This window comes from Perognathus longimembris, chromosome 10, assembly GCF_023159225.1.
Source record: "Perognathus longimembris pacificus isolate PPM17 chromosome 10, ASM2315922v1, whole genome shotgun sequence".
Taxonomy (NCBI): Eukaryota; Metazoa; Chordata; class Mammalia; order Rodentia; family Heteromyidae; genus Perognathus; species Perognathus longimembris.
This window is the reverse complement of record NC_063170.1, coordinates 38,583,814-38,604,667: the sequence shown is the minus strand read 5'-3', so window position 1 is coordinate 38,604,667 and position 20,854 is coordinate 38,583,814. Positions and strand designations below refer to the sequence as shown.

The 20,854-nt window shown below is 42.2% G+C and overlaps 2 protein-coding genes across 5 annotated transcripts in view; one reads left to right on the top strand and one right to left on the bottom strand.

The window, feature by feature from the left end:
- The window catches only part of Oxnad1 (oxidoreductase NAD binding domain containing 1), a 35,178-nt gene extending 17,511 nt beyond the window's left edge, over positions 1-17,667 (bottom strand). The window contains exons 1-6 of one of the 4 annotated variants that reach the window (XM_048355920.1): positions 17,420-17,667; positions 12,502-12,652; positions 11,095-11,233; positions 10,649-10,784; positions 10,312-10,375; positions 72-178 (exon numbers count right to left, since the gene is read on the bottom strand). In XM_048355920.1, coding sequence (XP_048211877.1) covers positions 72-178; positions 10,312-10,375; positions 10,649-10,761 — 284 coding nt within the window. In that variant the 5' untranslated portion in view covers positions 10,762-10,784; positions 11,095-11,233; positions 12,502-12,652; positions 17,420-17,667. The remainder of the gene's footprint in view (positions 1-71; positions 179-10,311; positions 10,376-10,648; positions 10,785-11,094; positions 11,234-12,501; positions 12,653-17,419) is intronic. The other 3 variants (XM_048355918.1, XM_048355921.1, XM_048355919.1) reach the window with 3 other exon arrangements.
- Positions 17,668-17,853: 186 nt separating this feature from the next.
- Dph3 (diphthamide biosynthesis 3) lies at positions 17,854-19,371 on the top strand. Its single transcript, XM_048355923.1, has 3 exons — positions 17,854-18,091; positions 18,517-18,591; positions 18,873-19,371. The coding sequence occupies exons 1-3, from the start codon at positions 17,984-17,986 to the stop codon at positions 18,936-18,938; spliced, it is 249 nt and encodes an 82-aa protein (XP_048211880.1). The 5' UTR covers positions 17,854-17,983; the 3' UTR covers positions 18,939-19,371.
- Positions 19,372-20,854: the final 1,483 nt, after the last annotated feature.

Below are 20,854 nucleotides of genomic sequence, written 5' to 3'. Positions count from 1 at the left end.
AGAAAACATAGTCCTCTCTGATAGCACCTTTTTAAACATATATGCTTGGGGAAAAAAAAAAAGTTGCTTACCACTGGCCAGCTTTAAAGGAAAAATCTTGATCAGCAACAAGCAAGTGCAGGCTCTTTACTGATGGTGACTCATTGGCAGCTCCACACACTTTTGCTGCGGCCACGACCTAGAGCCAAGGTGAACCAGGGCTCAGATTAGTGCACACATAGCAAAGGGACAAATGAGGCTTTCTGGAAACTCTGGTTATTCTGAAATCTATAAAGAGTTCTTTAAACCTGCCAAATGTCCAGGTGAAAATTTTAATTAACTTCTTTTTTAAAGATCTACTACAATACTAATCTTATTCTGCATAAATAGGACTGCCTAACAAGCACATCTCTGACAAATATTTGCCCATGCCATGCTCTGTGTTGCCGTGCACTGAGTTAAGCTCTCTAGGAAGAGCTGGGGGCGGGGGGGGGGGGGGGGGAGCCTACAAACAACCTGCCTGGCACCTGACTCTCCATCAGCACCAGGCAGAGTACGCCCACTAGTGCTTCCGAGTGTAGAAGCGACACATGACAAGCTAACTGCAGAAACTAAAGGAAGCACTTACAACCATTTTCCCAACAATTTTACAGGGTATCTGTGTCTACTGACTCATAATAGAAGTGGGTTTATACTCATGTCTTTGCTTTCAATTATTTCTAATTCATTTACTGTATGTTCCAAAGCATAAACCATTCACACCCTTGAAAGAACAGAAAGAGCCCTTCCCTACAAGGAGTTTAAGAACATTACTGTCATCGTGTATCTGCTTTCTATTGGGAGGACTAAATAAGAGATAGATGCAAAACACTTCTTATGCTACTGACCATAGTACTTATTACATGTTTGTTATAATGCATTTAATTGCACTGATTAGGCCATATGGACATTCATTTTACATTATGTATTCCACTTTAATATTAATATTTGTGCCACCACAGCAATGCTGCTGCATAGCACCTTGCCCACTGAGCACTGGGTACCCTGGGACTCATGGTCAATGACCAGGAACGATGCTGTGTGATGGGCTTATAGCATGTGTACATCCCATCCCACTCATTATTACATGAGTGCAAACCTCAAGCCATACTGTCTTAAGGTATTTTTGAAATCCTGCTTTCTATTCCTTCCTCTGACTGAGATGATGAGCTCTACCTTAGCCAACAGAACCTTCCCTTCCCTTTTTCCTGATGCTTCTCTTAGCTACAGGATCCCTGGCTTCTCATCTTCCACATCTTGTCCTCCCCAGGTTGGTCAATACCTTCATGAAAGCCATATTCAATGTCCAGTATCAGTTCCCCCTTCCTGATCTCTCTGAACTTGGACTACCCATCCTGAAGTATTCTCATTGCCTGAGATAGAAGACACTGAACTCCAGATTCCCTCCTGCCTCACTGCCCTAGTCCTCATCCTCTTTTACTATTCCTTATCCCATTTCCTCAATGGGAGCCTTCACTAATCCTACCCTCAACACACATAACACACACACACACACACACACACACACACACACACACACACACACACACACTTGCTAACCATTCATCATGCCATTATTTCAGATACCAGGGGCTGGATTAAATGTTTTATGTGCTAGTGCACATTGCAACTTTCAGTTGCTATGGAATGATTACCTAGGCAAGGAACTTCAAACCCAGATTAGCTTGGCTCTTTATCATCTGACAGCACTACCCCAATGGTGAACTCCATCTATGTGTAGAATTGAATCCATTACGTTCTAGCTTAGTTTTGGGCACCAGTGTGTGGTGTTTGGAACTGGAGAACCAGGAAGCAGGGGTGCAGAAGGCTACCCCCATCCTGACAGAGCCCTGCAAAATCTGCTTTCTACCACCAGGATTTCAATTCTGAACCCACATCGATTCTCAGTTGATAAACACTTGACTCAGTCTCTAGCATGTTGTCCCTAACACAGCCAAGTGTCTATGAACTCAGCTGTTGCCCACCTTCACCATCCTAGCTGAACATTTTTTCCATTTTCACTGCTATCCTGGCTTCCTTCTCGTGTGTCTCAGAGCAGTCAATGAGTAACTACTGCTATGGTTCAATCTGGGTTATTCCTCACCTCACCTAGCTTCTGGGGCTCTACACCACCCAACAAGAAAAAAGCTCAAGCTCCTCCTGGATCCCTACATTATGGTTTTCCAGCTAGTGGACAACCTACTGGTCTCAAAGGCACTTAACACCCACACACCCCATGCCCATGTCCTTTTCATTCTACCCACCTCCTGCTCAAATATTCCCCTTATCTCCCTCTTACCTCCATCCTCTCAAGTGTACAAAACACAATGCACTCTTTCCTATTATATATGATATATATTAATGTGGTATAGAATGTATATCTAATCAGCTCCTTCAATGAAATCCAGGACCCCATAGGGCTCAATAAGCACCTGCAAAATGGAAAACTTCAAAGTCCTTAAAACCAGTTTACAAAGGTCAGTAGATGTTCAGGAGCACTTTCTTGCTTTTAAGATGGGGATATGAGAAAGACACCAGACAAAATCCAGGTTGTTAAAAAATGAGGGGGGCACCGGGCTGGGGATATAGCCTAGTGGCAAGAGTGCCTGCCTCGGATACACGAGGCCCTAGGTTCGATTCCCCAGCACCACATATACAGAAAAAACGGCCAGAAGTGGCGCTGTGGCTCAAGTGGCAGAGTGCTAGCCTTGAGCGGGAAGAAGCCAGGGACAGTGCTCAGGCCCTGAGTCCAAGGCCCAGGACTGGCCAAAAAAAAAAAAAAAAAATGAGGGGGCAGGGGCTCCTTCAGTGGAACTGGCATCTAGCTCTGCTGGCCAAATGGTCTCTTATATCAAAGAAAGGTAGAGGGAAAAAGTTAAACTTCCTATTAAGTCATATTTTCATTCAGATAATGTCTATTACCAAAAATTATTCCCATATGAATTATTATGTCCTTTGGTATTAAAACAACTATGTACCCAATGCTATTCATCCTAAGAGTCTAGACAAAACTACTGTAATTGAAACCCAAAATGCCTAGCATAACTCATGATTTTTAAAGACTATTTACATACTGCTTAATGCCACCTAGTACATAAAGATGTCTTGCTGTGTGTATTTAAAACATAAATTAAATCTCTCCACAGGCCTCATGTTTATTTTGTTTTGAAGCTTGTTCAGATAACTAGGATCTATAGTTGTGATTCTTGTCATACAGCATTCCTTCCTCACTTTTAATAAGTAAAACATCATGGACGAACTATATATGTTTTAATATTGTACTTGCTTTTATAGTTAACGGATCAAAAGATTCCATGACCAAAACACAACTAGCCACGTCCTAAGTTAAAACACATGGCAGGAAATGAAGCTCTCCATAAAATAACATTTAGACTCTTCCATAAAATAACAACACAGTTGCCAACTTCTACTGGTACATTTTAATGCTGCTACCAAGTCAGCATGCAAAAGGAAAGTCCATCTCATTTATTTTAAAAAGCTGGCTTTATGTGGGCTACTTTGATGGAAATGATACTGCTGATGCAGGTATCACACAGGAAATAGATCTTTGCAATCCTGACTGGCTTTCCCGGAGTTCACTCCTATTTATTAGCTTCTTGGGTTAAAAAATTTAAGCAAAGCCAGTTTTAGAAATAACTTTAAAAAAATTAGTTAGGGCTCAGAGAATTTCAGAGTTGGAGGAAACTATTATTGAGATAGTATGACACTTTACACATGAGGACACCAAGACCCAGAGAAATTATTTAAGTGTCCAGAATCCCAATCTTCCCAGGGGAAGAACCTAATTTTTTAAAAGTTAATTTTACTTGAATGAGTTACTGACAAACTATATAAGAAGATCACAAGTTCAAGGTCAGCCTGGGCTGACAATGAGCTCCACACAAGCCTGGCCTATATCGGTGAGACCCTGTCTTAAGAAAATAAAGAAAAGGGCTGGGGATATGGCCTAGTGGCAAGAGTGCTTGCCTCATATACATGAAGCCCTGGGTTTGATTCCCCAGCACCACAAATACAGAAAACGGCCAGAAGTGGTGCTGTGGCTCAAGTGGCAGAGTGCTAGATTTGAGCAAAAAGAAGCCTCAGGACTGAGTCCAAGCCCCAGGACTGGAAAGAAAGAAAGAAAGAAAGAAAGAGAGAGAGAGAGGAAGGAAGGAAGGAAGGAAGGAAGGAAGGAAGGAAGGAAGGAAGGAAGGAAGGAAGGAAGGAAGGAAGGAAGGAAGAGGGGATTGGAGAGAAGGAAGAGAATTAGAAAGGGAATGAAGGAAGGGAAAAGGAAAGACTATAGACTATAAGCCATCAATTTTACTTAAGTGGATGATATTGGCCAGCACTGTGTCCCGGCATGATAGATGACATCTTACTCCTACTGAAGGCTACCGGACCACCTGGGCTGCCCTTCTTGGGTTTCAACTGTCCTCTCTTGCATCACCCCTGCCCTGTCCTCTCTATCAGAATGTGGAGGATGCTGGGCACACTCAAGCCTGTAATGCCAGCTACTCAGGAGGTTAAGATCTGAGGATCTAAGTTCAAATCTAGCCCTGGCTGCAAAGTCTGTGAGACTCTATCTCCTATTAACCACCAAAAAGCCAGAAGTAGAAATTGGTCTCAAGTGGTAGAGTGCCATCCTTGAGCAAAACAGCTAAAGGACACACCCAGGCCCTGAGTTCAAACCCCAGTATGACATTTGAAACATCAAAGAATGTGGGTGAGCTATAGGATTTCCCATCTCAGATGCTTACTGACAGCACTTACCAACCACATGCCAGGCACTTTACATGCAATCATTCATTCAATCGATCTTCACAATGGCCCAAAAACCAACTGTTATTTATCTTTTTTGTTTTTTTACACCAGGAAATTTGAGATCCCAGATCTACTAAGTGCCAAAACAGATCTGAATCCAGCACTTTTGTGTTTTGCTGCTTCTTAAAATGTAACAAACTCTCATTCAGCGGTCACCTCATTGCTCTGCTCCTATTCCTATCAAAGCATGTCAAGAGTTAGGGATGATTCTGACTCCCTCCAGGATAGCCTCAAACTCAAGATCCTTCTGCCTCTGCCTCCACTTTCTAATCTCTTATTCTCTTTCCAGCCCACCCCAGTCAGGCCTCCAGTGCTCAGCAGTGTACTCCAGGCAGCCACTGTGGTAAACCCTGGAAGGATCCCTCAGCACAATCCAGCAGAGCTGCCACCCCTCCTCCTCCCAGCACTTTCCCCCTCAACCATGAGGCTCCCTTTCCCCCAGCCTGGTGCCAGTCCTCTCTCTTCTTTATTGCCCATAGCTCTTCTGTTTGCCCTCTACTTATTGACCCAAGCAGGACTGATACCTGGGTCCTCCCTCTCTGCCCCTCACTCGTCTTAGGTCTCATTTTTACCAGTGAATGCCAAACTCACACACACAGCTGCCAATTTGAATTTCCACCTCAATATGTTCTTTATTTCTCCCACAGAGAAATAAGTGACAAAGGACAGACTCCCTTCAACCACCTCAAAATACACCAGAACTACTTTTTCCTAAAATTTCCTTCCTTTTATTATAGGAAAATGTAAACATACATAAAGTTAAAATAGCTAAATGTACCACCCCATGCACTCTTATGCCTCAGGTTCAATAGTGGATAGGAGCTGCTAGAACACATAGGTACCTCGTTTCATCTGTTACTCTACCAGCTTCCCCCAGTCCCACTCCAGATTATTCCAAAGCCAAGCCACTTCCCTATCCTCCTTGCTAGCAAGTATTTGCCACCACTACTGCATCATTATCTACCAGACTCTCCAGCTGTGAAACCTACACACCATGTTGCTGCTTTCTCTCCATCTGCAAACCCCATCTCCCACTCTCCATCCTCACCAGCAGCAGTCTCCTGTGAGTATGATATCAGCTTCCAACTTAAGGCCAAAGCACAAGAGCTTGGTTTATATCAAACAAATATATATCATTTAAAGTGAAAATATTATTAATTTCCCTACTTAAGCCTTCTATTATCCCCAGAATAAATTCCAACTCCTTATTCATGCGCAGCCAGGCTGTATAAACAGCCTGGTTATCTATTATCCTTTCTTACATCAGTCTCCTCTAAATACACCAGCCTTCTTCCTGCCTCAAAACCATGGCATTCTCCTCCCCCCACCAGAAAGCTAGGCACATGACTAGCTCTTTCCCTATCCAAGTCTCAGCTCAAGTATTAAGTACGGATTTAAGTGGCACTGCTACCCCATCCAGTCTTCCCTCCCACACCTTGTTTTATTTCCTTCACCGTTCTTTCACATCTGACATCCTCTGGCTTACCCACAAGACACACCACGGAGTAAATAAACATACAGCATAATGCTATAGTCTCAGCACCTACAACAGGGCTGGTACATAGTAGGTCCTCATTCACTTTACTGGGTCCCTTTGGAGAAAGGAAAAGAGACTCACCTCTGTTTATTGAGCCAAGTATGTGAGTGTCACACACTGCCCATGCATTGTAGTGACTGCACATCCCCAAAGTATGCACGAGATGTAAGCAAGTAGCAGCAGTGCAGGCAACATTCTCATTTTGCATAGCTTCTGTCTGTATGAACAACATCCCATCATGCTATCTCGTGAGAGGGCTATCACTACCACTCCTGTACAAAGTGACTCATTCAAGTAAATCTGCTACAGAGCTAGTATTAGCAAGTACTGGGTGACTGCAGTATGGTAACACCTCTAAGGAGCCTCCTTTTCTTTGCAGGCTCTCACTCCTTGAAGTGAGTTGTACACTCTGAAGAGCCAGACCACCTGCCAGGCCACCAGACTGTCCCTCCCTGGGAACTTCTTCCAGAGGCTGTGGCCTAATCTCCCTCGAGTTTCTATAACTACCTAGATGATGGGCACCCCAGGTATCTCTCCACACCTTGTTTTGTCATTGGGGACAATATGGTAAAGTGTACAACTCCTAGAAATAAAGCACATGAAAAACATATCCCTTCCTCACTCGGAAGTACACAATCCCCTCAAAAGGCATAGTGGCTGACAAGCAGAAAACTGTATAGTTGAATGTGGAATATAGTTCATTCTCCAGCTATGCAACTCATGCTACTCAAACCCACACCTCAACAAGCACACTGAGAGCAATCAAAAATCAGCACTGGCTGGGAACTACAGGGTCTCTGAAAGTCTCTGGCCCAGGAGCCCAGTCCTTTGGCTTTACTAACCACTGTGTACTCAGTAGATCCCCATTTTCTCTTGCCTAGTAACACAATGCTCAATTAAACCAAGTGATAGTCTTTTGTGGTAAGAAAAGCTGATTTGATTATCAGAGACCTGAGGTCAATGACTGAGTCCTACCCTTATGGAACAGGTCCTTTAAACTTAGGTCAAAGATAGGAGTCATGATCAAAAACAGGGCAATTTCAAAGTAAAAGTGCTCTTGATGATTAATCTATGAATAGAGGCACACCCAAGGACTACTTCAGTCACATGAGGACACAGGATGGTCCTATCAAAATCTCTACATCTTAATGCCCCAATCAGTGAAATGAAAATAGGAATGCTACAGCTCATTTCCACTGTGGCTGTGAGAATCATATACCAATCTATTGTAGAATTAGAAACTGTAAACAGAAGGGTAAAATACACATGAGACACTGTAGGATAAAAGCAAACTAGTACTAGTGAAACAATTAGCTTTTCTAAAATCAATTAAGTACATAAAATCAGTTTCTGTAGACCAGAGCTCCACTAAAAACCTAAGAACTATGGCTTGTCTAGCACTTTCAGTGCCCAGTACCTAGCACAGTGTCTGGCATATTTCCAAATGAATAAATGAATGCATAGGAATTACCTAATTAAAACCACCCATTGCCAAATGGTCCCACAAAACTGATGGACATAGTGTATCTTGCTCGGTGGACCAATCCTCCTCCTGAGGCCAAATACAAAATGACCTGTCCAATAAAACATGGCTCTTGCTGGAACAATTCTTACTACTTTACAATATTTCTGTTCTTATCTTCTTGACATTTCTAAGGTTACTCAGACTTATTCTTCAGTCCTTAAGGAAAAAAATTAGAACTTAAGCACATTTAATGTCATTTTATTCACAGTCCAGTTTCCTCATCAGCATGACCTCAGACTGCTTTTATTTATAGCCCATGAAAGAAGCATTAAGATAATAAAACAGTCATCCTATAAGTTTACCAGAGGAGATACAATGTTGGCACTGAAAGGTTGCTTCTGTTCTATTCTCTACCCACTTGGGAGGAGGCCAGGGGGTCTTGGGCCTGAGAACTGTGAGAATTCTAAGCTGCTGCTTGCTTTGGCTCTGGGAAAAACCCTAAGACATATCCTAAGCCAGGCTCATTCCATCTTTTGTAAAATGCTGGATGTGAACTAAAGAGCAAATGAATTTTGTATTGGCTAAGTCATCACTGGAGAGGAAGTGGTCTAGTTCTGTTCTGGCCCAGCCTGCAGGTCTGTTCAGTAAGGACAAGCTCCTAGTCTGTGGATAATAGTGCCCTCTGGAGAGATCCTAGTGCCATACACTAAGACAGTGTCCCCAGAAACCACCTAGCTTCCTCCAGTTCCTCCCATCTCTCAGTGCTCACTTGGTCTGGGAAAGTGGAAATGAGAAACAAGAGGAAAAGAAATTGAATTAGAAAATTCTTCTTACAGTAACAAATTTAACCCTATAATTTTCTGATTACTAAGGAACTAAGATTCTCAACTCTTCATATTTGTCAAGTTTACATTAACTTGTTTTGTCCTAAACTTGGATCAAAATAACCCCCTTAAAGTCCCAATATTTTTGTCCTATAAATCCTTTAATGACTACCCTAATGGAAAGACTGGCAACTATTACCTCTAGGCCAGATTTGAGTGTCTGGGTAAAAACAAGTTTTACTGGGACAACCACACTCATTTGTTTACATATTGTTACAACTGTTCTCACACCAGAGTATAGAAGCTATAAATGAAACATGACCGACAGAGCCGAAAATATTTACTAGCTGGCCTCTTACAGAAAGTTTGCCAACAACTGTTTTCTTTTTCTGCCTCAAAAATAATACTGGCAATAGTATAGTGTAAGCTTTTTACTTTTAAAAAGAGAATCCTAATAATCTTCACACTTACAGTATTTTGGTGTGCTAAACAAATCAAAGTATTTTCAGATTTATAATCAATGAGGAAAATGTATTTTCCTACATACCTTTACACTTCCTCTGCTGAACTAATAGACTTAAAAAAAAAAGTCAACTTAAAGCCAAATCAGTCCCAGAGCAGTCTTCTGAAAGTAGAATTCATTTTAAAAGTAGGACTTAAAAAATACATCTCCTTATTATCTCTTTCTATTAATCCATAAAGTTAAATTACCAAGCAATACAATTTCTAATCATTTTTACAGCTACGTATGACAGTTTTTTTAACCATTAGCTTAAATAGACTAAGCTCATGAGGCTATGTATATCTGAGTAAGTGTGAAACAAGTTAAAAAAGCAAAGTAAAATATCTAGATTATGTCTTTAAATGAAAATGGCATTACTCACTGAAGTAAGGGTGAGGATCCTTTACTGCCCAGCCCTTGATACCCCTGCAGGTGGCAGAATAGTTTCTAAAATCTGAATATGATGAGAAAAATCTGTGCTTGGGAAGGGCAACAAGAGCTCGTCCACCTTTCTTCTCAGAGGTGACTGTTGCCTTCATGAAATAGGAAGTGGTTCTAAGGATGAATAAAGGCTTTGAGACATGCCAAAAAAAAGGGGGAGAAGGGGGAAGGAGAAAAAGAAAATATAAACCATTTGTAAAATGTAGGCTTTAAGATATAACCTTAAGCATCATACCTGTAAGGACAGTTCTCTTGATTGCTGCTACATTCTCTCACCAAAAAATAAACCATAAAAAAATTGTACTTCTCTGTCATCTTTTTAAATTCCTATTGTTAGAAAATCTCAAAACAGGGGCTGGGAATGTGGCTCAGTGGTAGAGTGCTTGCCTAGCATGCATGAAGCCCTGGGTTTGATTCCTCATTACCATATAAACAGAAAATGCTGGAAGTAGTGCTGTGGCTCAAATGGTAGAGGTGTTAGCCCTGAGCAAAAGCAGCTCACATCAGTGTCCAGGCCCTGAGTTCAAGCCCCAGGACTGACAAAAAGAAAAAAAGAAAAGGAAAAAGAAAAAAAATCTCAGAACAGAAAAATAAACGCACTGTCCCTGTCTTTCAAAGAGACCAATCTCAACCAATGCCTCTCCTGTAAGCCAGTATAAACTGTCCAACCACAAGACCTACCCCACCCAAAGATACAAACCTCCTGCCGAATGACACTTGCAGTTCTCTCCAAATGATCAGTTTTCCTTTTGGATTTCATTATGCTTTAATAAAAAGTAAAATTAGTTTAGGTATTGTCCTCTGAAAACATAACACTAGTTTCCCCTGTAATGTCATAGTTATTCAAAGTATAACATAATACAAAACAGCCAGGGAAGATTTGCACATCTAACTAAAGTTTAACAAGCTGGGGTGGTAAGCACAATGAAGCCAGCCTATTTGCTTCTTTCAAATGTTTGGCCGGCCTCCCAGAATCACCCACATGTCAAATCTCTTTGAAAATCAACCTCACATGACACTTTAGGCTGATAGCTCACCTGGTTTGAGCAAGGTGACGCAAAGTGCCGGATGTCAATAAAGCAGACTGAGTGCAGATGGCACCAACAGAGCCCCGCAACAACCTGGGAATCAAGACAGCAGCACAGGCCATGGTGCTTCCTGGCAAACATAAAACTGAAATTTAAAATCGTTTTCAGCAGAAGTAGAGAAGTAACAGACCATTTTAGCAACTACTGAAAAGAGTGGATTGCTGTGGATGCAGTTATGAACTGGTTAGGCAGCAAAGCAAGCAGGGCCTGCCTTTACCTGGCAAGATTGCTGGCAGTGTTTAGAGGTTATTGACATACATGTACAGGACTTAAGTATGTAGTGGCTGCTACTATCAAATACAGTCATGCATTACTAACAAACAACAGAGACAGATTTAGAGAACTGCTTAATTAGGCAAGCCCATCACCAGGCAAATTCCATCCAGTATACTTACACAAGCCTAGATGGTGTAGGTTAGTTATTCAGCATGGTCATTTGATCAAAAGACACAGTAAACATGTGTTAGATGCTGCTGGTGTAACAGGGAAATCTGCTTTACAGTAGACTTTTGCTATCAGCAAAAGGAGCATGCCCTAAAATATGATTTAAAAGTATAGAATTATTCATCAAGCGTTATGTACAACACATAATTATGCTTTTTGTTTGTAGTGATGAACTCAGGGTCGCACACTAATTAGGCAGATTCTATACTATTGTGAGCCAGAGCCTCAGCCCTTCATGCTTTTGTCATTGTTTGAACACAGTCTTACATTTACATCTGGGCTGACTTGGATCACAACCCTCCTTATTTATGGTTCCTGAGTAGCTAGAATGGTAAGCACATCCCATAACTCCCAATTTTATGGGCTGAAATGGGAGTCTGTAGAACATTTTGCCTGAGCTATGAAACTGAAATCCTCCCCCATTTCTGCTTCCTGAGTAGCTGGGAATACTGAGATACCGCGTCCAGCTGTGCCACACTTTACAGGACTAGCAGTACAGGTGGGTTTATACTGGCATCACCGTAAACCCCAGTTATGCTGTTATGGCCACAGTGTCACCTGGCAATAGGAATTTTTCATCTCCATTATCATGTTATGGGATGTATATTTGGTCCTTCGTGGACTAAACATCATATGTGGCATCTGACACATATTCATGTTCTTTACTGCTTTCCAAAACTTGTGACCAATTTGATATGACAAATTTCATTCTATTAAGACAATAGGATTTTGTAACTAAATGGTAACTGTATTCCCCTTGAAGAGTTCTATGTAGGTTGTTAGTATTTCTTGTTAGATAAAATGCAAGAGACAGACAAACTTATTCAAGCTTATAAAAAGCTTAAGATTCCCAAACACTAAAGGCCAGTGCAGATAGTAACACTAGTCCTAACAGCCCAAACTAAAGACCATCTAAAAGGCCACTCTCTACAAGTATCAGTTCTAACAGGCAATGAGAGAAAATGAAAAAAAAATAATGGTAATGTAAATTACACAAAATGCATTCCATCAAAACCAAGTTCAATGAAGGTCCCGCTTTCAGAACTAGTCTCTTAGGCAAAGAGTCTTTCTTTTTGTCATACACAGTATGATACAGCACCTCTGAATAAACACTCGACTGGCTATTTTCTCTCTAGTAAATAAAAAAGGTCTAAGGCCTCTTTCACCTCAAGAGAGAATGAGCTTCTCTTTTGTGAATATGCTAAATCACAAAAGGTATGTTATATTGGGGCTGGGAATATGGCCTAGTGGCAAGAGTGCTTGCCTCATATACATGAAGCTCTGGGTTCAATTCCTCAGCACACCATATATAGTAAAAGGTATGTTATTATCACAGAAAGAAAAAAGATGAAACTTACCTTAAAAGCCTGTGTGCTCTTAGAAGTCATTAAGTGTAAGGCTGACTAGCAGGCAGAAAGTATTTAGGTCCTAGTATTAGGCTGAGACCTCTGGATATATTCCACTTGGGACATAGAACATTTTTCATATACTGAAATCGTTACAAAGTTCCTGCAATGTCAGAGACAACAGGTTAAGAACAATGTTTTGGGAAACTGGGAAAGTCTTCCTAGGTTTAATCTGCAGATGGAAAAACTCATTACAATCAGCAAGCCTCACCACAAGTGCACTCTTAACTACCTGGTTCTCATCATTCTTAGCCCTGAAGTTCCCACTCCTATTTTCAGTATTTCTCTTACTGATTCCCTTGTCCTTCTTCCTTGGCTCATCTTAACTCCTGCTACTCAGGACGTCCATGCTTCCATAGTATTGCATCCTGTCCTCTGGTGGCCATCCCTGAGACCTGGCCACCAACATTGTGCTTAGTTTCTGCCCATTTTGACCTTGTATTTGTTAACAAAAACAACACCATAGCCAAAGGCCAGAGTAACATAGCTATATGACATGTAAGGCCAACTCTCCTGACCAAATTTAGCTGTTAAACATAGAAATACCATACTGTTTAATACTTCAAATAATTAGTACTGCAATAGTCTTTGTGATAGGATATTTGGGTGACTCTTGTGCATTTCCACTTCACAACTCAATTGAAAAATAAGAGAAATCTTCACTATTAAAAACCATTCTCACCAAGCGCCATTGGCCCATGCCTATAATCCTATAAGCCTATAATCAGGAGGCTGAGATCTAAAGATAGTGGCTCAAAGCCAGCCCTGGCAGAAAAGTCCATGAGACTCTTATCTCCACTCAGCTACCAAAAAAGCTGGAAGTGGAGCTGTGGCTCAAGTGGTAGAGTACTAGTCTTGAACACATGAAGCTCAGGGACAGGGCCCAGGCCCTTAGTTCAAGCTCCAGGACCTGCACCAAAAAATAAAAACAAAAACACTCTCTCTTTCAAATGCTGAACCCTTGTTTTATAACAGTAATCATGACCAACAGTGCCACCTACTGACAAAGCACATGTTTACAAAACTGAAGTGCCAGTTGGAATTGGTTTGTTTTCTGTTTTTTGGGTGTTTTTTTTAATTGTTTGTTTGTATGTGTGTGTGCCAGGTCTGGGGTTTGAACTTTTGTACTCAAGGCTAGTGCTCTACCACTAGAGCCACAGCTCTATTTCTGGCTTTTGGCTAGTTAACTGAGTTAAGAGTCTCAAGGATTTTCCTGCCAGGGCTGGCTTTGAACCACGATCCTCAGATCTCAGCCTCCTGAGTAGCTAGAATTACAGGTGCGAGCCACTAGCACCTAAATGTTTTTTGTTTAGAAAGACAAGACTACCCACTTTTATATGACCAAGGTTTAATGTTTTCAGTGGAAATATTTAATCAACCAAAGAAGACCAACATATACTAAATAATCTCTAAAGCTATAAACGATTCCATAAATGTCTGTTGTCTCACAAGTTCTACCTTATCAAAATATCTTTACTCAACTTCTGAAAGAGAATTTTAATTCTAAATAAAACTAAGTAAATTGCTGCAAACAACAAATTTAAGATTAATTACACTGATTTCAGTTCAACAAGTATGCTGAGTTCCCACAACAATTCCAGGGTACCAGGTATTATCTGAGGTCTTGGAGATACATGCCTTTACCAGTGAGAGAGAGGTAATAGAATTAGGGAATGATACAGCCTGTGATGAGTGTGTTAAGACAGGCAGAAGCAAAAGGCGAGAGCGTATCATCAGGAAAGGCCTGAGAAGGGATGACACCTGTGCTGAGCAGGACATGAAATAGTTGTTAAAGGTACAGTGTTAGAAGCCAGGTGTGGGTAGCTCATTCTGGTAATCCTAGCTACTTGGGAACAAGAGGATCTGAGTTCAAGGTATGAGAAAGGAATATTCTCAACCAATAAAAACCTGGGCTTAGGTGGTAGAGCCACTGCTTAGCTAGTGAAAGACAAAAGAAAGAGAAAAAGAAAAAAAGGCAGAGGTATTAGAGAAAACAAAAACACAAGTCTGGAGCATTAGCTGAGCCAAGGCAGGTATGAGTGGGTGACAAGACATGAAATAAAGCTGAACAATCAGACATGTCCAGGATCACATAGTTCACAGCCTTCGGAAGGCTATGGACTTTACCCCAAAGACACTGGGAAGTCAATGGAATAAGGATGTGATCATCATTATGTTGTTAAACATTGTTTAAGTTGGTGTGTGAAGAATGGGTTAAGCTGGGGCAAGAGTGAAAGCAGAAAATCTAGTGAAGAGGGCTAGTGTAAGATTGTGGTAGGATAACATCTCCAGGGATGGCAGAAGTAGATGGCAATTGGACATATTTCAGAATTAGACCTCTACCACTTGCTGATAGGAGAGAAAACTAAAAACCAAAAATGCCTCACAGAGGTATTTGGATCAAAATGCCTTGAAAGATTGCACATGTGCAGAAAAACCATGGTACCTTTCTGTTCCAATTCCTAAGTGTTCCTTGCTAAGGCAGCCATAGCTGTACTGGTGGTATGCAGAGTGCTTGATACAGAAACAGTGGTACTGAACTAAGTAAGGTGTGACTCTTTCTTGATTTTTGCTATTATATCTCAGATTAACCATATTTTACCATTTTCACAATACCCACTTACCTCATTGGATTGCTGAGATGAATAAAGTGTCTGTGGAGGTATCCAGCAAGCAAGAGTATAACTTCCTAATACATGTACCTTCTCCTTCTTGCCAAACAACCTACATCACATGCTTAGCTATGGTTTTATTTTCTTCACCACTATATAAGTCAAACGTGGAAGAACTATTAGAGGAACCACATGTGGCTAAGATAAGGGGGATGGGAAAGCAAGCAAGATGGAAACATGAAAGTCTAGTAGAGGCCCCCCCAACCCCCCCAGGGAACCAGCATGGCTCTACAGAAGATCTATGCTTTGTTTTATCAAGCTCTTTTTGAAGCACATAATAAATGGCACTGTGTAGTTAATTAAAAACCTAGGCTCTAGGATCAGATTCATTAGATATATTAGAATTACCACAGTGGCTTACAACTTAGTACTTTTGCCTTACCCAGTTCCTTTAGTGATACTTATATTCTTTGGGTTGTTTTAATGTCAATAATACCAGTACCTGGCATGTAAGGGTCGACTATCATTAATAATGGTTCCTCAGTTTTTCTATTTCCATTTTAGATAAGTAGTCAAACAAAAGTTTGGAAATTACAAAGAAAACCCACCTGATACCTCATATATAAGTTTTAGGAAAACTAATCTTAGATTTTTTTTAGAAAGCCCAGCAAATTGTTTTGGTGGGTTTTTGTTTGGTTGTTTAGAAATCTAAATTGCTTTAACAAAGCTATATCACAACTCAGAGAGCTCAGAGATGCCTTAATTTGATTGCTAGCACCAAAAAAAATAAAGAACAAGTTTTCTATGAGCTAAATATGATTATATCCATTTCTGTACATTAGAAAAAGTCTTATAAAAACCAAAGATTGGCCAGGCGCTGGTGGTTACTACTCAGGAGGCTGGGAATCTAAGGATAGTGGTTCAAAGCCAGCACAGGCAGAAAGGCCACGAGACTCTTATCTCCAACCAACCACCAGAAAACTGGAAGTGGCATTATGGTTCAAAAGGCAAAGCACTATCCTGAGCAGAAGAGTTTGGGGACAGAGCCCAGGCCCTGAGTTCAAGCCCCAGGACCAACAAACAACAAAGCAAAGACTGGCTAGATAATGTGGCTTGCTTGTGAAGTCCTAGATAGCTCTTGGGGTGGGGGAAGGGAGCAGGATCTCCTTAAAGTTTGAGGAGAGCTGTGGCAAAAAGTTACCAATATCCCCATCTTTGTCAGTATGCTGAGTGATGCTTCACACCCGTGATCCCCAACTATCTAGGAAGCCATAGTTGTGGTCTGAGGGTGGCTCCAGACAAAAATACAAGACCAGTGAAAAATCACTAGTCCTAAATACTTGAGAGGACTGCAATTCGAGGTCTTCCAAATGAAAAAGTTCAAAAGACCTCATCTCAACCACTCTCTGGGCATGATGGCCCATCCTGTCACCCCAGATAAAACAAGAAACATGCCCCATTGTAGGCCCACCTGGGCAAAAGGTGAAATAACCAGGACAAGAAGACTGGGGGCATGGCTCTAGTGGTAGAGCACCTGACTAGCCAGCGTGAAGCCTTGAGTTCAAACCCCAGTATCATGGCCTGGCCCCTCCCAGCAACTTAATTGTTTTTTGTTGAAGTCCAAAGGGCTGGAGTATGACTTAAGTGGTAAAGGCCCTAAAGTCAGTTAAGGAAAAAGAAAGTCCAAAGAAGTGAGTCTCCGATTCGCAGAAATCAACTGTAGTCAAGTCAGATCTGAACCGTTTATCCGGGGCTTTATCATTTACGTGCACGGCTTTTCTGAGAATGAGCGACTGCCTAGAAATAGTACCTAGCCCTACTCCCTAGACAAACCGCTTAGTATCTGCATTAAGAGGCCTCGCGCGGCTAACACTGTCCATGAATCCCTTCCTCTCTCATGAAGAAACAGCTTAGCATAGGTAAACTGGTTTTGGTGGACTTTGAGGACCACCTGGCACTTCTTCATTTTTCCTAGATATGTGATGTTGGTCAAGATGCCACTGTCTGCAACACAGTGTTAATGACTAATAAGATGGAAACTTAAATCCCCAGGGTCAGCAGCAGACTTTTACTTACGGTTTACGGGAAACATAACAAATCCCCAACAATACATTTACTACTGCCATCACTGTAGCAAATAATGCCATTGCCCTAACAATCAGAGTACTAGGCCTCCTCCCTCTTCGTAGTCTTGGTCCTCTCAGCACAGTAACGTGAACTTGAGTGTGTCTGGGGCGAGACTTGAGGCGCGGAGGTACCTGCAGCCAGGAACCACGTCCTGAACTCGAGGCGAAGCTCCTCCGGCACAGGGAAAGGTACAGAGGCGGCAGAGTTGCTCTGATCGCCGCCAGCCAGCGGGCAAAGCGGCGCCCTCCTTCTCTGAGACCGGTGAACGCGGGTTCAAGGATTCCTAGGGCAGCTGCTTGGCGCAGCAATACGGCCGCCGAGGACACAGCGGTTAAAGACGCCGGCCAAATTCCGCCGCTGCGCCTCGAAGCGTCGGCGGTCCCGACGTGATGACGTAGGCGGCTGCACCAAACCCCAAGTGCTATTGGTCACGGCCTTCCAAAAGGAGGAGCTATGCCATCTTCCCAGGGTCTCCGCCTCCTCGGCCGTCATCTCCATGGTGACCGCACCCCGGTCACCCATTTGGCGGCGAGGCTGGCGTCGCGTCATCGTCTGTGCGCCGGAAGCGGTAGTTCCAGGGTCTGGGCGCGGCGTTGATGCCGGATCCTGACTGGCGCCTGCCGCGTTAGACCTACCCGGGCGGTGCCGGACCGACCGACGGAGGGAACCTCAACTCCTAGCCAGCCCCGGTGGTCATGGCGGTGTTTCACGACGAGGTGGAGATCGAGGACTTCCAGTATGACGAGGACTCTGAAACTTATTTCTACCCCTGCCCGTGTGGCGATAACTTCTCCATCACCAAAGTAACTTTCCCCCCCACCCGGCAACTCCCCAGACCACGCGGGGTTTCGCCGCGCTGCGGTGTCCCTGGCTCTGCTGCCGCCCTCGCGGCTCGGAGTAGCGCCCGTCATTTTCCCCGCTGCTGAGCCCTTCCCCCCAAAAGAAACGCAGTGGGTACTTTGTTCTGGCCTTTTGTCTGTCTGTCCTGCCTCCAAGCTACTTACTGCGATATCTTTATGGAGAAGGCGTCATTTTTGCTTTTCAGGGTTTTGAAGTGACCTATCTTCACCTAATTTTCCTAGTGTTTTCCCACTAAGTGACTGTTGGAGAGGAAAACGGGCAAAATCCTTTGGGCTCCCACCTATCCTGGAGAGAGGCAGGCTACCACCGAGGGATGGGAGAGGTGAAGGGAAGGTGATACTGACCACGTGGTTTAATGTCCTTATAGGAAGATTTGGAGAATGGGGAAGACGTGGCAACGTGTCCTAGCTGTTCCCTTATTATAAAAGTAATTTATGACAAAGTAAGTGGTACATTGAAAAGTGGGGAGGGACTTGGGTTACTTCTGAGAACAGATTCTGTAGTGAAGATGAGCAATGTTTTAAGACACCAAGTAATGAATTTAGGACTAAAATTCGATTCCAACTGTTGCTAATATTGGCTGTTTCAACAAGAATGCAGTGATAAGTGATACAGCAGATGAAAAGTAACAGATGGAATGATACTGTAACAAAATGAAAATAATGTTAATGCTTTTGTGGCACAGAAACTGAGTGGTTAATGTCTTTTCTCATTCTGTCTTAGGATCAGTTTATGTGTGGAGAAACAGTCCCAGCTCCTTCAGCTAACAAAGAATTAGTTAAATGCTGAAGAAACTTTCAGAATCCAAATCCTGAAGAGTTGGCAATGAGCCAGGATGGAAATATCAAGTGCAAAGTTACTGGCTTCTTCACAGAGACAACTACTTTATGGCTTTCTGTTAACTAGAATGTCGATCTTTTAAACAACTGCTGCGTTCATCTTCAAGTAGAAAAGTGAGCTCATGGCATGTCAGACTTGGATTTCATACTTCCAACTTTGAACTATAAGTTGGACGTATACTTAATGATCCATTTGGATTTAAAGGAAGATAATTATAAAACAGTGCTTCCTCTCAGTTTTTTCATTTTTGTAGTTTCATCCTAATTCACTAATTATAACAGCATTATCTACCTCAATCATGAGAGCCTCAAAGTTAAAAGGAGGTTGTATTTTTTGTTTAGATATTAAGATTATTAAAATTAGCCCTTTCCTTGACATTTGACATCAGCTTTGTCATTCTAACCCTAAGAAAATCCCATGTTTGTTTGTTTTTGTTTTGTTTGTTTGTTTGTTTGCCAGTCCTGGGCCTTGGACTCAGGGCCTGAGCACTGTCCCTGGCTTCTTTTTGCTCAAGGCTAGCCTCTCTGCCACTTGAGCCACTGTGCCACTGTGCCACTTCTGGCCATTTTCTATATATGTGGTGCTGGGGAATCAAACCCAGGGCTTCATGTATACGAGGCAAGCACTCTTGCCACTAGGCCATATTCCCAGCCCAGAAAATCCCATGTTTATCAGGGCTGCTCCATTTCCCTTGCCAAGCCAGTCTCCTTACACTTAATGCATATAGTTCAAGTGTCCTGTTAAAGAGAAAATGTAGGCCCAGTTTCTCTATAGTGACAAGTTTGTGATGAAGGTAGGAAGATCTAAGGTGAAATCAGAGAAATGGAGTCTGTAATACTCTTCGTGTTCCTTGAAAGTCAGGACAAGATAAAAAGGAACAGCTAAAGGAAGAGAAATAGATGAGAGGAGTGAAACATGCCAACTTAGTAAGCAAAATGCTTGAATGATTTTGCTAGATCAGAAGAAATACTTCTGAGTCTGTATTTGTTTGATTTTTTTGAAGCTGGGGTCTCTGTAGCCAAGGCTGGTCTCAAACTTGTCATCCTCCTGCCTTAGCCTGGGATTGCATACATGCATTACCATGCCTGGCTACTTGTGCTTTGATAAGAATGATGAAATAGTCTTTCAGGTAGAAGATAATGGCAGGTCTTTGCAGCAGTGCATGCCAAATCTCATGGCCTTAGGTTGTTATCACTAAAAGGCCAACCACCTACAACAGAGAATGACTTTGACAGTGGGAAAGGGATCTGAGTAAATTTGCCCATGAGGGCACATCTAATAGGCTTCACAGCATGCAACCAAAGCAGATGTTCATGGCTGCCAAGAAATGTTACCTGCAGAAAGAGAACTATAGAAAGCTAGGCTCTCAAGCTTCCTTGGCTGCAGTGCTGAAATTAGGAAGAAGTCAGAGTCATTTACATGGAAAATTGGAAGCCCCCTTATAAGCCACTTTGCTGTGTGAAAATTCACTAATCTGGCAGGTTGTTTTGGGGGATGGCTCCTACTATTAGAAAATAGTTTGCTAGAATGTGGGTGTTCATTTTCCTGATTTTGATAAATGTGCTTCACCTAGTTGTTGCAGGTTTAAATTAAAACATGAGTAAACTTTTTGGTAGTTTGGGTTTTTTTCTTTTTGCAAGGAATGGTCTCTTTATTTGTTTAGATTGTTTTGTTTTGTTTTGTTTTTGAGATGAGGTCTCATGGTGTAGTCCAGGGTAGCCTGGAACTCATAGTATACCCCAGTCTGGCCACTGACTCTTACCTAACCTTTCTTTACGTATTAAATGCTGGGATTCAGGGGAGGTACCACCACACTTTGCTGTTAGTAGATTATCTGGCAGCAGATTGGCTACATGCAACTGAGG

What these genes read in the sequence shown, in the direction of transcription:
- Dph3 (XM_048355923.1), top strand. Translation starts at nt 17,984, where the DNA reads ATGGCGGTGTTTCACGACGAGGTGGAGATCGAGGACTTCCAGTATGAC. An exon ending in ATAACTTCTCCATCACCAAA is followed by an intron (nt 18,092 to 18,516) that starts GTAACTTTCCCC and finishes ATGTCCTTATAG; the next exon opens with GAAGATTTGGAGAATGGGGA. An exon ending in TAAAAGTAATTTATGACAAA is followed by an intron (nt 18,592 to 18,872) that starts GTAAGTGGTACA and finishes ATTCTGTCTTAG; the next exon opens with GATCAGTTTATGTGTGGAGA.